Below are 16,128 nucleotides of genomic sequence, written 5' to 3'. Positions count from 1 at the left end.
CGGAAACCGGAACCTTCCTCTCCTGCAGACCCTGCATCCATGTGCAGATGGTAGAAAACAGACGGAGGAGAAGAAAGAAGATGAGATGAGTTTGAAGTGTTTGCTGGCTAACCGAGAAGCCAACATTTTGACAAATGGAGGATCGTACGTGTTATTTAGCAGAAGAAAAAGCGACGGAGCGAAAAGAGGAAGAAGTGAAACTAAATGTGGACAGACGACGGCAGAAAACAATGATCAACATCGGTGCGGCCTTCCCCAAATGGAAATCTCTGATGAGGGACAAATGTTTTCAGAGTGACGCCGAAGTTGCCTGTTTTCTGCTGCACAGGTAATTTAGCCCGATCTAAACGCAACGTGTTGTTTGGTAGCTTCAGCTGGAACATGGCCACAGGGAGACTTACCAACTCAGTAATTACTACCAGGACTGTAGTTTTACTTTCATGCGACAAATCCTACAATTTATCTTCGTTATTTGGACCCAACAGACCCGAAAATTACTGCCAATCAAAGTGTAACGTTCAACAAAACTGCAGTTTGAAAAATATATGGCAAGCCATTAGTGCCAATAAACGTAAGTATTATAGCATGTTTTGTAAAAAACTGCATAAGTGCAGTTTTATACCGCTAACACGGGGGTCTTAAATGATAATCATCTCTTTTTGGAGCCACTTGGAAGGATAGCGCAGTGTAAATGTCTTACAAACAGCACAGTAGTCAAGTAAAAGTGCTGTCACTTGTCACTGCATAAACAAGTACTCAAGTCAGTGTTTCCCCTAGGATGGAGTTGTAGCACCTGAGGTGAAGCGAAAAGGTTCGGGGGTCCTTCACCAAGAACATTTTACTTTTTCCAATGACAGACATGCAATTTCACATCATTTGGGACTATTAATTTTACCCTATCTTCGAACAAATAGTTGGAAAAGCTAGAGCAGATTATAAATAAAGAACATCCATAAAGCTAAGGACTAAACTTGCTGAAGAATTTGTCGCGGGAGGGACTATAACCATTCGAGTTTGGAAAAGTTATTTAGTATTCGTGCTCTCTCTCCACAATGATTTTACATTCTTGGCACAGCACCCAAGCCGTTTTGGGCCTCAACTCCTAAGCCTTATAACAGCAGGGAAACCCTCGAATATGACCTCCGAATCATTAACGTTATAGATAGGATTTTTCATGTTGCCTTTTGTGTCTCAATTTACAGCTTTTGACATTTATCTGTAAAAATTAATTTGAGGGCTGTGCGATATGATGATATCTATCGTTTGACGATAGAAAAAGGTCTGTCGTTTACAATTATGCTCTATTGTTTATTTCATTGTCACAAATTCCACACTTTACTGTAATATTTTGGTGAGGGAACACGCTTTGCACTGCGGTGAAGTTAGTTTTAAGATGGAATTTGTCTTCTATCGATTGTCCAACGTAAAACAAATATATAATATACATATCCAACTTGAAACTACCTTCACTGCGGTCCAAGGAAGCTTGCCAAACGTTTAGTGTTACTGTGGTCGCACAGTGTGCGACTGAACACAATAGTAGCTTAACGTTATTGTTTAATGATGGTGGGAAATTTCCGTAGCGATGGCATTTTTTTAGCAATGGTGCACCGTTACTCCTGAATGAAAATAGGGGAAACACTGCAAGGAGAAGTAAAATTGTCATCAAAATAACTTGCTACTCGAGTAAGAGCACAAAAGTGTTTACTGAACAAATCACTTGAGTAGCGAGTAACTTAAAAATAAAAACCCACTAGGTCTTAGACATCAAGCCTTTTATTTCACCTAGATGTGACTAGAATTATTTCAGCGACTGATGGTCTTCCTCGGGTAAAGGAGTGAACTTACACTTGTGTTTATTCAAGATGAAATGACAAGGCAAGGCAATTTTATTTGTATAGCACATTTCAACAACAAGGCAATTCAAAGTGCTTTACATAAAATATAAAAGCAAGAAATTGAAAAAATAAAACACATTATAAAAACAGGATAAAACAGGACAGTAAAAGCTACAGTGCAGTGTACAATCAGGGCACTGAAAATCTAAAAACAAAGAAAATGAAAATCGGACGTTACAGTGCAGTGAAAGGTACCAATCTATGGCTTTAATTTAATTAAAAGCGGTGGTAAAAAGAATAGTCTTCAGTCTTAATTTATAAAAACTGACAGTTTCAGCAGACCTGCAGTTATCTGGGAGTTTGTTCCAGATATACGGAGCATAATATCTGAACGCTGCTTCTCCTTGTTTAGTTTTGACTCTGGGGACAGAAAGCAGACCTGATCCCAGACGACCTGAGAGGTCTGGATGGTTCATAACAAAGCAGAAGATCAGAAATGTATTTTGGTGCTAAACCATTCAGTGCTTTATAAACGAACAGCAGGATTTTGAAATCAATTCTTTGACATACAGGAAGCCAATGTAAAGACCTCAGAACTGGAGTGATGTGATCTTCCTTTTTGGTCTTAGTGAGGACTCGAGCAGCAGCGTTTTAAATCAGCTGCAGCTGTCTGATGGATTTCTTAGGGAGCCCTGTAAGGACGCCGTTACAGTAGTCAAGTCGACTGAAGATAAATGCATGGATAAGCTTTTCCAGGTCCTGCTGAGTCCTGTAATCCTTGATATATTCTTCAGGTGATAGTAGGCTGACTTTGTAATTGTCTTAATGTGGGTCCTCAAATTCAGGTCTGAGTCCATGACTACACCAAGATTTCTGGCTTGATTTGTGGTTCTTATACTATTACAGATTGAAGCTGAGCACTGACTTTCATCGTCATCGTTCCTCCCTGGCTCCAAAAACAATAATTTCAGTTTTATCTTTGTTTAATTGAAGAAAATTCTGGCACATCTAATCGTTGACCTGCTCAATACAGTTACTCATCACCTGTATGGGCTCATAGTCCCCTGGTGAGATGGTTATGTAAATCTGTGTGTCATATGCATAATTATGGTAACATATTTTGTAGTTTTTCATAATCTGAGCCAATGGAAGCATGTAAATATTAAACAAAAGAGGCCCCAGAATGGAGCCTTGGGGAACTCCACATGTCATTTTTGTCAGCTCAGATGTGTAATTACCTATAGACACAAAGTAGTCCCTGTCCTTTAAGTAGGATTCAAACCAGTTTAGTTGTGCCAGAAAGTCCAACCAAGTTTTCAAGTCTGTTGAGGTATACGTTGTGGTCAACCGTGTCGAATGCAGCACTGAGATCCAATAATACCAAGACTGAAATTCTGCCACTGTCAGTGTTTAAATGGTTGTTATTGAAGACCTTAACAAGAGCCGTCTCAGTGCTGTAGTGTGGTCGAAATCCTGACTGGAAGACATCAAAACAGTTATTTAGTGCCAAGAAAGATTTGATATGGGCCTGTGACTGCTCATTAGTGACCTGTCTAGATTGCTCTTTTTTAAGAGTGGCTTAATGACTGCAGTTTTCAGGGCCTGTGGGAAAAAACCTGAGAGGAGAGACATGTTGACAATTTGTAGTTAATCTGAGGCCGTGCAGTTAGAAACATTTTTGAAAAAACCTGTTGGCAGAATATCAAGGCAGAATGAGGAGGATTTCAGATGTTGTATTATGTCCTCCAGGTTTTTATGGTTAATAGAATCAAATTGTCTCATGCTATATAAATTGTTTTTAAGTGGACACAGGGACAAGACATATCCTGTTACTGACATGGAGGCACTGATTGCTTGTCTAATTGTTTGAATTTTGTCTGTGAAGAAGGAGGCAAATTCATTGCAGGCCCTGGTGGATAGAAGGTCAGAGGCTACAGACACAGGAGGGTTGGTTAGCCTGTTGACAGCAGCAAACAGGGCACGTGCATTATTAGTGTTTTTGGTGATGATGTCAGAAGAAGGCCTGCCTTGCATTTCTCAGCTCTAAATTATAAATTACTATTGTCAAATTACGCTATTCTGTCCTTGATTTTTGCAGCTTTCAGAGGGGACACTGCATTTATTACTATTTAGTGTTCTCTCTGTAGGATTTATTGTTTTCTGAATATGTCCTCCTTTTACAGAATTGATTGGACAGATGAAGGCCCCCCTTCCTTTCATGAAAAAGATGATGGAGATAAAGATGACAGCTCTGATGAAGAGGATCTTCCACCCACTTGTATACGGTGTGTTATCAGTCAGTCTTTACTCTGCTATTGTTCTGTGATGCCAGCTTTTATTCAAATCTTTACACATATGCCTTCATGTTGTGCCTCAACAGAATGGGTGGAGCATTAAAGAAAGCACCATCGATCGATCGACTTCCAGTTATTGGAACGGGCGAGGCAGCGCATGACCAGCCTGCACGTGAAGACCCTCCTGATGAGGCTTCTCCCTGTGATCAGGACCCTGTTTTCCCATCCCCACAGCAGGTCCTTTGTGAAGATGACATCGTTGGTGCCAGAGCTTCAATAGTATACGAGGACTGCTTGAGACAGCTGGCTACATTTCTGATCCTGCCTGTGAAAAAATGTACAGGCCTTTTAAAGACTGGTGTGGTGTGTGACTGTGTTGCCCCCTTTGAGATCAACATCACTTCCAAGGGCACAGCAACGAGTGTCGAATGGGTAAGTCCTGACAGTCGTAGCGTATCATAACTGTAAATTCCCATTAAAACACATTTGTAGTGAAAGCCAGTGCTGTACATGCCAAATGCAATCCTGCCTTTTCTTGGACTTTCAGATCTGTCCCAATGGACACAGCTTGTGGAGGTGGAATTCCCAGCCTGTAATGAAGTGTGGGACGCAAGCTGGAGATTTTCTCTTGTCCACCAACATTTTGTTGTCTGGCAACGACTATGCGAAGGTCACCCTCTTGTTCAAGTTCATGAACATGGGGATGGTGAAGAAGAACACCTTCGTGTCCATTCAGGACGCTTACTGTGTGGACACAGTGAAGAGCTTCTGGGAAGAGAGGAGGACTGAGGCCCTCAGTGGCCTTCAGGGAAAAGATGTTGTGGTCCTAGGTGCGTAGCTGAAACTTTACCATGTTATACAAATATTGAAGACATTAGGTAGTGTGACTGTATGTAAGCAGCTAACTCATATTTTTAATTTTTGGATTTTATTTTTATTACTTTTTTTCAGCAGAGAACGACACCAAGGAGATCATTCATGTTGCCACCATCAACAAGCAGCAGACATCCTGCAACTCAGTCGTCATGGAGAAGGAGGGTTTTATTGAGACTGTGGACAAGCTTACATCAGAGATAAAGCAAGAGGAGATCTGCACAGGTGCTAATGCCCAGATCACAGCCCTTATGAGTAAGTAGTCATTTGATATAATGTACGAATATATTTTCAGAATGGATTATGTTTAAAAAAAAGCCTTAGATTACAGTCTTAACGGAGCGTCATCTTTAAATGCAGACAGAGTGAGAGAGAACAGACATTGTTTTTTACTTTACATATAATCTGCCTTAAAAACTACTTTCAATGTCGCATATTCACATTTAGTTTATCCCTTTACCAGCACTCTTTAATTCTATCAAAAGCCACAAGAAACCATTTCTCAACCACCATCTGGCTCTAAAACATGCCGTCTATGATACAGAGACCCAGAAGAAACGCTGCCGTTGAATGCTTCTAATACTACATGACTGTCTACAACGGCGACCTGTAACTTTGAGATTTCACACTAACAATGTACATTTGAAAGAGGAGGTAGATAACTTTGTTTGGCAGGAAGCCATGTTAGATACTTGTTCAGCTCACATTTATTTACTTGTCCCCTTTGTTTAAGAACCGACTGTAACAGGCGTCGCACAGATATATTTAGAATACATTTAACTTCTCATTAACGTTAGCGCTCCTCCACTGATAAACATGACCGGCCTATAAATCGGTTGGGCTCTAATTGAAATATTGTTGTAATATTAAATGCTTCTCCTCTTTACAGACCCAGACGAAGGCAGATACAAAGATGTTGGAATTCATCACAGTCTGGACATGTGGCATGGTGCCAAGAACCTGGTAAAAAAAATAGCTGCTGTAAGTTGAATAAGTGGCTCATGTTATTGTCTTCATGTATTCATCATAGAGTGACATCAGGGGAATTTAACTATGTGCCATTGCTGGCTGAGAGTCTGTACGTTTTCATTCCAATCAAAGACAAACAAAAGTTGATTTTACTTGCTTGGCCCCTCCTCTCTGTCTGAAGGTGTGTTAATTATTGAAATCATCTGGTGTTATCTTTGGTTGGGCTGAAAATCTGTTTACTCTCAGTCCTCCATGGAATAGGATTGAATATCCATGTCCTACATTGTTATGTATGTTTTGTTTGTCTTCTGAAGGCAGCAAAGATAAAAAGACAGGTCCAAATAAGAAATCAGAAATTAAGTACTGGCTGGCTCCAGATCCAGACCGCTGTCCGCCAACTAGTGACCTCTGGTTTAGTTGTATGACGATGTTTCTTAGAACTGCGTCACATCTGTGTTGCATGGAGTTGACCAACTTCTGGCACCTGTGAACAGGTATTCCAGCCCAGGACGATTGGGCAACATTCCAAAATTCATCTGCATTTCATGGTTCTGCCTCAGATACAGCATTTTTCATGTCATCCCACAAGTTTTCTATTGGATTAAGGTCCGTGTATTGGGCTGGCCACTCCATAACGTTGTCTTTAGGGTTGTTGTCTTGTTGAAACAACCATTTTAACGGCATTTCCTCTTCAGGAGAAGGCAAGATGACTTTTTGATGTATTTAAACTGGTCCATGATATTGTAGGACATTGACATTCTTTGATCTCCCTGGAGCTGATCATTGGCTGAGTCTTTGCCATTCTGGCTATTCTTCGGTCCAGTTGAATGGTAGTTGTCTGTCTTCTTCCACGTCTTTCTGCTTTTGGTTGCCATTTTAAAGCATTTCAGATCATTTTAGCTGAGCAGCCTATCATTTTCTGCACTTTTGTTTTTTGCCCTCTCGAATCAACTTTTTAATCAAAGTGCGCTGTTCCTCTGAACAATGTCTGGAACGACCCATTTTACCACCTGTTTTTTCACAGAATGAATGATCTCACTTTTTGAGCTCCACACTTCTATTATTTTGAGCAATTAATGATTAAATTACACAGAATCAGCAGCATGCATTCCATGACTGTTGGGTCTGTTGGTTTTCTATTACTCTATGTAGGAATTTAATTTCCTCCACAAACAGTGATTGTTCTGGGTAGTGACTATTATTTTGAACACAACTGTATATCCATGTATATTTTGTCTTCTAGCAAGTTCATTCATTTTGTTATGATGGATTTTTATAGTGCTATTCTGTTTTTTGCAGGCATCATGGGTTGACATAATTCACCATGTCTGTGACATTTGTACCTGGACTATGGGAAGGTGTCAACATGGGCACCTTGAAGAAACTCGTGGAAAGGCGTGGATCCAGAGAGACTCCAGGTGCCACAAAGCTTTAGTGGACATCGTTCTCAATGAGCGTTGGCTGAAGGATGTGCATAAATACCTGCGCTTCAGGTAAAGTGTGGCTACATGTTTCACACAGATGTAAATACTGACTTTTAGTGCTTATTCTTTATTTTTATATATGTATAAAAGAAACAAAAGGGTGAAACTTCCAAGGGGGTGAATACTTTTTATATGCATTACAATGCCATGAAATCATGGTCAATATAATTTGGCTTTTTTGACTAGAGAAAAGAAGAAAAAATCTTTAATATCAAAGTGAAAACTTTGTCAAACTAATGTCAATTAATTAAAATATAAGGTAAAGAAGATGATTGCATTAATATTCACCCCCTTAAGGTTAGTATTTATTAGATGCACCTTTGGCTGCAATTACAGCACTGAGTCTGTTTGGATATGTTTCAGTCAGGCTGACACATCTGGACACAGCAAAACAGCTCAAGCTCTTTCAGGTTGCTCGGGGATCGGGCGTGAAGAGCTCTTTTCAAGTCCAGCCAAAAATTCTCGATTGGATTGAGATCTGGGCTTTGACTAGGGTCCTCCAGAACATTCACCTTGTTGTCTTTGAACCATTTCTGTGTAGCTTTTGCTGCATGCTTGGGGTCGTTGTCTTGCTGGAAAATAAATCTTCTGCCAAGTTGTAGTTCTCTTGCAGACTGTGTCAGATTATCCTCCAGGATTTGGCAGATTTAAACAAGTGCCATACTCCATCCATTTCTGAATGATGGATTTAACTGAACTCTGTGGGATGTCCAGTGAGTTGGAAATCTTTTTGTAGCCATCTCCTGACTTGTACTTTTCAATGATCTTTTGTCTGTGCTGCTTGGAGTGTTAATTTTTCTTCATGTTGCAATTGTAGTAGGAATACTAATGAACCAGAGACTGGATCTTATACTACTTGACACACATCAGCTGAACTCAGGTGATCTCCATTTCACTAATTGTGACACTGCTGGCATCAACCAGCTGGACTTCTGTTGAATTAGGTCGGTCACTTTAAAGAGGGTGAATATTTATGCAATCATCGTCTTTACCTTATATATTTTTAATTAATTGACATTACGTTGCAGCAAGTCAGTGAAATGACAACATGGAAGAAACAGGCTTATTAGCTTTTGGAGAAGCCACCAGAAACATTGGGAGCAGAGAAGAGAGAGGAGCAGATTCAAGTAATAGATAAACACTAAAATAAGGTTGAAAATTACCTACAAATTCACTGTCAATAAAATAACAAGATATAGGCCTACACCGCTACTGACCCCACCGGCCACCGCACCGCCGCAGTTGCACTGTTTTAATGAGAGCTCTACAGTCCAGTGAGCGGGTTTGTAGTGGTTCTGTCTCTCGGATCCTTGACATGAGTATGTAGACTTTGGTGTTGCAGTTTCGGTCTCTGTTTCAGAACTCTTACAGCCCTAATATATATAGCTCCTGTATAGCTCAGTGGTTAATGCCACTGACTTTGGTACAGGTGACCTTAGGCACGGTCCTTAATGCTACCAGCCTACCTCATGAGTGAAACCGCAAATACAAGAGCCATACCGACATCATCATCATCCCCACACTCAGAGATTGGGTCCCAAGTCCCAATAACAACAAGCCCTTAAGGCACAGAATCCCTCAACATAAGGGCCACTGACCTACGGTTGAAGATCATAACCAAGCTGGACCCCGAGCACAACGACCAAGATTGCCAAGGCTAAGTGACAAAAGTCTGCTAGAAGATGTGAATGCAGCACTACATACTATCCCTACTAAAGCCATACCGAGACCAAAGAGCTGATATACGCCACAGCAACAGTAATCCCAGAGATGCTTGGCTATAAGATGAACACCACAATCCACAAAAAGCATTACCCCCCATGGAGGAGAAGGCTAGAGGCCAAGTTCAAGGCAACACGAAGAGAGGTTAGTCAGCTCTCAGAGCTATAGAAAGGTGCAAGGAAGGGGCTACCTAAGAAATACAACAAGCTGTCGATACCTGGGGCACTGGAGACTGCCAAACAAAGACTTGCTGCTCTGGCTACCCTCCTAAAGGGATACAAGGGAGAAGCAGAAGCCAAGAGAATAAACCGGATGTTCTCCACCGAACCATTCAAAGTGTACACTCAGTGGAAGGGTAATAACACAAGATAAGACCCACCCAGAGCTGAGACTGAACAGTACTGGAAGAACGTATGGGAGAAAGAGGCATCACACAACTCCAATGCTCAGTGGCTTGTGGATCTAAGAACAGATCACAGCAATGTTCCACAACAAGATCCAGTAACCATTACAATGGCAGACATCCAAGAAAGAGTGGCAGGTATGAAGAGCTGGACAGCACCAGGCCCGGACACTCCACGAACGCCTGGCAACATAAATGAACCAACTGCTGACGGATGAGACCCAACCAGAATGGTTAACCCAAGGACGGACAATCCTGATCATGAAGGATCCTCAGAAGTCAACAATTCCATCCAACTACCGGCCAATAACCTGTCTCTGCACAACATGGAAGCTCCTGTCAGGCACCATAGCGGCTAAGATGAGTAGGCAAATGGCTCAATACATGGACAGGGCCCAAAAGGGAAAGGGCAGTAATACCAGGGGTGCCAAGCACCAGCTACTGGTTGATGGAGCAGTCACTCGAGACTGCAAGACCAGGCAGACCAATCTGTGCACCGCCTGGATTTACTACAAGAAAGCCTATGACTCAGTGCCACATACATGGATACTGGAATGCTTGGAAATATACAAGATCAACCGGACACTAATAGCTTTCATCAAGAACTCAATGGGGCTGTGAAAAACGCGTCTGGAAGCCAACTCTAAGCCAATTGCACAAGTCACTATCACGTGCGGCATATACCAAGGTGATGCACTATCCCCACTGCTCTTCTGCATAGGCCTGGCACCCCCTTAGCCAGATCATCACAAAGACCGGCAATGGATACCAGTTCCAAAGTGGAACAACCATCAGTCACCTCCTCTACATGGATGACATCAAGCTGTATGCCAGAAATGAGCGAGACATCGACTCACTGATCCACACCACCAGGATCTACAGCAACAACTTTGGAATGTCGTTCAGACTGGACAAGTGTGGTCGCATGGTAACAAAAAGAGGGAAAATGATCAGAACTGAGGGGGTTGACCTACCAGAAGGCAGAAGTGCAGATGTTCAGGACAGCTACAGATACCTTGGGGTCCCGCAGGCTGACGGAAACCATGAGGAGGCAGCAAGGAAAGTCCGCCACAGTAAAATACCTACAGAGAGTAAGGCAGGTCCTGAAACAACAACAAGACAATAAAGCTCCTCACAATGAATGGAGGGTTTCACCCCAAATCCAGCACCCTGAAACTGTACACCAAGTGTAGCGAGGAAGGCTGAGGGCTAGTGAGTGTCAAGACCACTGTCCAGGATGAAACGACAAAGATCCAGGAGTACATCAGGAAGATGGCCCCCAAAGATGAAGGGCTTAGTGAATACCTCAGGCAGCAGAAACTGGGTGAGGACAAGGAAGACACATGAACCTTCATGGAGAGACAAGCCGCTGCACAGCATGTACCACAGACAAATAGAAGAAGTATCAAGAAATCTTACTAGTGGCTGAAAAAGGCTGGACTAGCACAGAAGCACTAATCATGGCAGCACAAGAACAGGCACTCAGTACAAGAGCTGGGGTCTACCACACCAGGCAGAACCCCAGGTGCAGACTGTGCAAGGATGCACATGAGACAGTACAGCACATAACATGCACGTGGCATTGGTGTCGTCTTCTTCCAGTACTGTTCAGTCTAAGCCCAGGGTGGATCTGAGCTGTAAATCTTTGTTTGGCAGTCTCCAGAGCCTCAGGTATCGACAGCTTGTTGTATTTCTTAGGTAGCCCCTTCCTTGCACCTTTCTGTAGCTCTGAGAGCTGACTAACCTCTCTTCGTGTTGCCTTGATCTTGGCCTCTAGCCTTCTCCTCCATGCCTTGTGGCTTGTGGTGTTCATCTTATAACCAAACATCTCTAGGATCACTGTTGCTGTGGCGTCCGCACATTGGTCTCGGTTTTGGCTTTAGTAGGGATAGTATTAGTGCTGCATTCACATCTTCTAGCAGACTTTCAGAGAGAACTTTGTCAATTAGCCTTGGGGCTTGGGACCCAATCAGAGTGTGGAGATGATGATGATATCTCCCCACGGACCTTTCCCTTGTCGTAGCATATTTGTTATACCTCATCAATCTCTAGTTGTGATAGGAGTTGCCGTTTGCGGATGTTAGAACACTGAGCTTTGTCAGTGTTGATGATGGGTTTCCAAGCATCCAAATATCCCACAGTCTCTGCATATAACCCCCCTCACCGGGATTTCTTATATAGTAGCATTGCATCAGATCCATATTTTCTGCTGTTGACCCGGGCAATGTCCAAGCTGGTATGGCTCTTGTATTTGCGGTTTCACTCATGCCTGAAGGCAAGTAGCAATAAGGACCTTGCCTAAGATACCCCCGCCCTGACCCGGAATCGAACCCACGATCACCTGGTGTGTGTGTGTGTGTGTGTGTGTATATGTGTATATATATATGTGTGTGTGTGTGTATGTATATGTGTGTGTATATATATATATATATATGCCGTGACTACTTTTTCTCTTAGGGGTGTACTCACTTTTGTTGCCAGCGGTTTAGACATTAATGGCTGTGTGATGTGTTATTTTGAGGGGACAGCAAATTTACACTGTTATACAAGCTGCACACTCACTACTTTACATTGTAGCAAAGTTTCATTTCAGTGTTTTCATTGAGTAGATATAATCAAATATTTACAAAAATGTGAGTGGGGGTGTACTCACTTGTATGAGAAACTGTACATAAATATATTTTTTTTTCTTTTCAATCAGATCAAATACGGACCTAGAGGTATTCCAGAATCATATATTGATGTATGCCAGCAAGCGCATCACCTTCAGTCCCCCAGTTTATGAGGCAAGAGTTCTGCTTGCTGCTCTGGACTATAACTTCCACCGGAACCGACCAACATTGAAAACAGCAGAAGGCAAAGAGATGTACGTTTTACACTTATATTCATTTCCCCATTTAGAATCTGTGTTTTTCAATCAATTTTCGGATAGTCATAAAAGCTGTCTTTTGAATCAGTCCCTCTCTTCTAAACCAGTTGCTGAGTTTCAGAGTTAACTATAGCATGCATCTGTCTTTTCTATCGTTTTACTGTAACTCTGCATCGCAATGTACATATTTATTACATTAAAGCTGTTTCCCCTACTGTTAAAGCATACAGATCATGGATCTGTTGCACCACTACTAACAGATATTGAATGTTCAAATTACAGTTTCAGAAGGCTGCACAAGACAAAAAGCAGAAGACACAGGTTATATGCCCTGAAATCTAAAAATACCTGCGCATACATCTCTGATCTGCAAGCAAGGATTGTAAAGAGGAGAATCACAAGTGGAGTGGGGATGCCTCGAAAGAAGTCAGGTAAGACTTTGTTTTCCTCCAGGCCTGAAGTTGATGGTGACTCGACGTCATCCTTTATGTGTCGTTCTGGGGAGCCATTAAAATAGACGCAGCTGGTCATTTAATTTGGAAGACTTGTTGAGGAAAAGGGTGCAAAATGTGAAGCAAATTGTTGTAAAAGACTTTCGAAGGCCACCTCACTACTTGCCATCGATGGTAGAGGTATAGATAAGTTTGTATTACATTTCTATTTTTTTTATTAGTTTCCTAGAAAATGGCTGCCAACATTTTTTGCTGTGTTTTTCAGTTTTCCCTAAAGATGTCCAGCAGTTTTTGGTGATTAAAGAAGAGGTTCCCTCTGAGTGGAGCCCCAGTCTGGACCAGGAGGATCCAGAGCTCCTACACATAAAAGAAGAACAGGAGGAACTCTGGATCAGTCAGGAGGGAGAGCAGCTTAATGGACTGGAGGAGGCTGATATCACCAGGTTCCCATTCACTGCTGTTACTGTGAAGAGTGAAGATGAGGAAGAGAAACCTCAGTCTCCACAGCTTCATCAAAGCCAAACTGAGGACAACAGCAAGACAGAGCCTTCAGCCAGCAGCTCAGCTACGCAGATAAAAACAGAAACTGATGGAGGATCAGAACCTGCTGGGAACCTTGATCCAGATAGTCATTTACAACCAGATACTGCTGAAAAAGCTTCAGACACTGAAGTCAGTGAAAATGACTGGCAAGAACCTTTGTCAGATTCTGAAGCTGAAACTGAAGACAGTGGCAATGGTTGGAAGAAGACCAGAGCACCTGAGTCAGGTGTAAATGCTCTGAAATATAAGGAAGCTCCTGTAAGTGATGCAGGATGTAATGCTGGGAAAGAATCCTTTAGCTGCTTTGAATGTGATAAACAATATCAACACAAGGGGTCTCTTCAGAGACACATGAAGTGTCATTCAGGAAAAAGGTCCTCCAGCCGTCTGGTTAATAAGAAATGTTTCAGAATGAAGCAAAATGTAGATTCACAAAGAAGAGTCCACACAAGAGAGAAACGATTTGCTTGTGATGTTTGTGGTAAAAGGTTTAACCAGCAGACACATCTTACATTACACATGAGCGTCCACACAGGAGAGAAACGTTTTGGTTGTGATGTTTGTGGGAAGAGATTTAAAAGGATGTCACATCTTAAGCTGCACATGAGAGCTCACACAGGAGAGAAAACATTTGGCTGTGATGTTTGTGGGAAGATATTTCCAATCCTGGGAAATCTAAAGAGACACATGAGAGTCCACACAGGAGAGAAACCATTTTGCTGTGATGATTGTGGTAAAAGATTCAACCAGCATCCACATCTTGTTAGACACATCAGAGTGCACACAGGAGAGAAACCATTTTGCTGTGATGATTGTGGGAAGAGATTTACAGATCGGGGAAATCTCAAGAAACACATGAGAGTTCACACAGGGGAGAAACCATTTGGCTGTGATGATTGTGGGAAGAGATTTACAGAACAGAGAATTCTCAAGAAACACATGGGCATCCACAGAGGGGAGAAACCATTTGGCTGTGTTTATTGTGGGAAGAGATTTACAGAACATAGACTTCTCAAGACACACCTTAGCAACCACACATAGGAGAAACCATTTTGCTGTGATGTTTGAGGGACAAGATTTACAAAACAGAGAATTCTCAAGAAACACATGAGACTGCACACAGGAGAGAAACAATTTGGCTGTGATGTTTGTGGTAAAACATTTAACCAGCGTCCATATCTTAAGAGACATTTCCCGCACATAAACCTTACGTAGATGGACCACCCGGGTATATTTGGTGACCTATTGTAGTGTTTTGCAGATAGAATTGTTATCTATTACGCTACATGGACATGATGGATATACTTCAAGCACAGACCAGTTAAATCCACAGTGAAAACACCAGTGCAGATGTCATTTGTTAGCAACCAGGTTGGTTTCATTTTCATAGGCTATGTCATTAACAAGCCTCCTCCACATGCAGAGGTGGGGCAATCCACTGTGTTTGCAGCAGAGTTTTGTACATACACCGACTGACACCTCCAAATATGTATTTAAAATTTATTTTTCATTAAAATGCTGCTTACTGCCTACTGAAGCCACCCATATAGACAAGTTATTGACACATTTTTCCCAAATGTTCCCTTTATCAAAGTTGTCGGGAAAGGAGAGGGAAGGGAACAAATGTTTTCCAACATCTTCTGATCTTTGTGGTATTAACATCAGTGGACATACAAAATACTTTAGGGGGTGTGATGGAGGAAATAAATTATAATAAATATTCATCTAATGAATATACCGTATATTCAAACTAAGTCATCTAAAGTTCTGGATTGCATTGCAGTGTAATAGGTGGAAGAGGAGACCTTTATAGTGGACTTGACCTCTGATTTTGACCTTTTTTAAAAATCTATATAAACAGAAACTGTGGATTTATTAACATAGGTTTGTGATTATTTCTTTCTTTGTTCATGAAACTTTGATAACACTTTATTTTACAGGTCTCGTATTTTTGTAAAATTTCATAGAAATTAGTCGATATGTAACTTTAAACTCCAGGAAGGTTCCAGGAAATGGATGATTGTTATTATAGTGAAAGTGGAGATCGTACTTAATTGCCAGATCCAATTAATTGCTAATGTAACCTAGATAGTCTTGTTTTGATAATTGTCTTCAGGCAGACATACAGTTCAACATATATAACCAATAAAGTCTGACACACGACAATCACTGTCGCATTGGCCGTTTTTAGCTAGCATGGATAATGATTCGCCACGGAGCAGTCTTCCAAGGTTGAGGACTTATTGCATTACATTTAATCATTTGGCAGGCGCCTTTATCCAAAGCGACTTACATTTAAGGAACAACATACAAGCATCAATACACTAAGATCTACAAGAGTCAATACATACTAGTAAGAGCTAATAGCGTATTGAATTGAATTTATTGAAGGATAGCCTTGAGATGCAATATCTCATTTTCAAGGGGGTCCTATAACACAAATACATAATGAACATACATAATACAAAACAGAACATTACATAACTACATATAGCACACACATACAGATGACTCGCACACCCACTCTCACCCACGCCACATACACTCAGTTAATGCAAGGAAATTAACAATATAAAACAATCCTTTAACTTAAATTCTACCAATGTAAAATCAGCTATCATTGAACCCAAAAACAAATCAAGTTATTACTTATCAGTGTGTAAGTGTAATGTATAACAAAA

General features: G+C 41.4%; 1 protein-coding gene across 5 annotated transcripts in view; it reads left to right on the top strand.

The window, feature by feature from the left end:
- LOC123982845 overlaps positions 1-15,613 on the top strand; it is a 16,133-nt gene extending 520 nt beyond the window's left edge. The window contains exons 1-10 of one of the 5 annotated variants that reach the window (XM_046068741.1): positions 13-328; positions 4,022-4,123; positions 4,219-4,564; positions 4,680-4,962; positions 5,084-5,260; positions 5,895-5,986; positions 7,274-7,467; positions 12,285-12,449; positions 12,735-12,883; positions 13,170-15,613. In XM_046068741.1, coding sequence (XP_045924697.1) covers positions 135-328; positions 4,022-4,123; positions 4,219-4,564; positions 4,680-4,962; positions 5,084-5,260; positions 5,895-5,986; positions 7,274-7,467; positions 12,285-12,449; positions 12,735-12,883; positions 13,170-14,488 — 3,021 coding nt within the window. In that variant the 5' untranslated portion in view covers positions 13-134 and the 3' untranslated portion in view covers positions 14,489-15,613. Of the gene's footprint in view, positions 1-12; positions 329-4,021; positions 4,124-4,218; positions 4,565-4,679; positions 4,963-5,083; positions 5,261-5,894; positions 5,987-7,273; positions 7,468-12,284; positions 12,450-12,734; positions 12,884-13,169 lie in introns of those variants that run through there. The other 4 variants (XM_046068742.1, XM_046068743.1, XM_046068740.1 and 1 more) reach the window with 4 other exon arrangements.
- The last annotated feature ends 515 nt before the right edge of the window (positions 15,614-16,128 follow it).

Source organism: Micropterus dolomieu, linkage group LG14, assembly GCF_021292245.1.
Source record: "Micropterus dolomieu isolate WLL.071019.BEF.003 ecotype Adirondacks linkage group LG14, ASM2129224v1, whole genome shotgun sequence".
Classification (NCBI taxonomy): domain Eukaryota; kingdom Metazoa; phylum Chordata; class Actinopteri; order Centrarchiformes; family Centrarchidae; genus Micropterus; species Micropterus dolomieu.
This window is presented reverse-complemented; position numbering and strand designations above follow the sequence as displayed.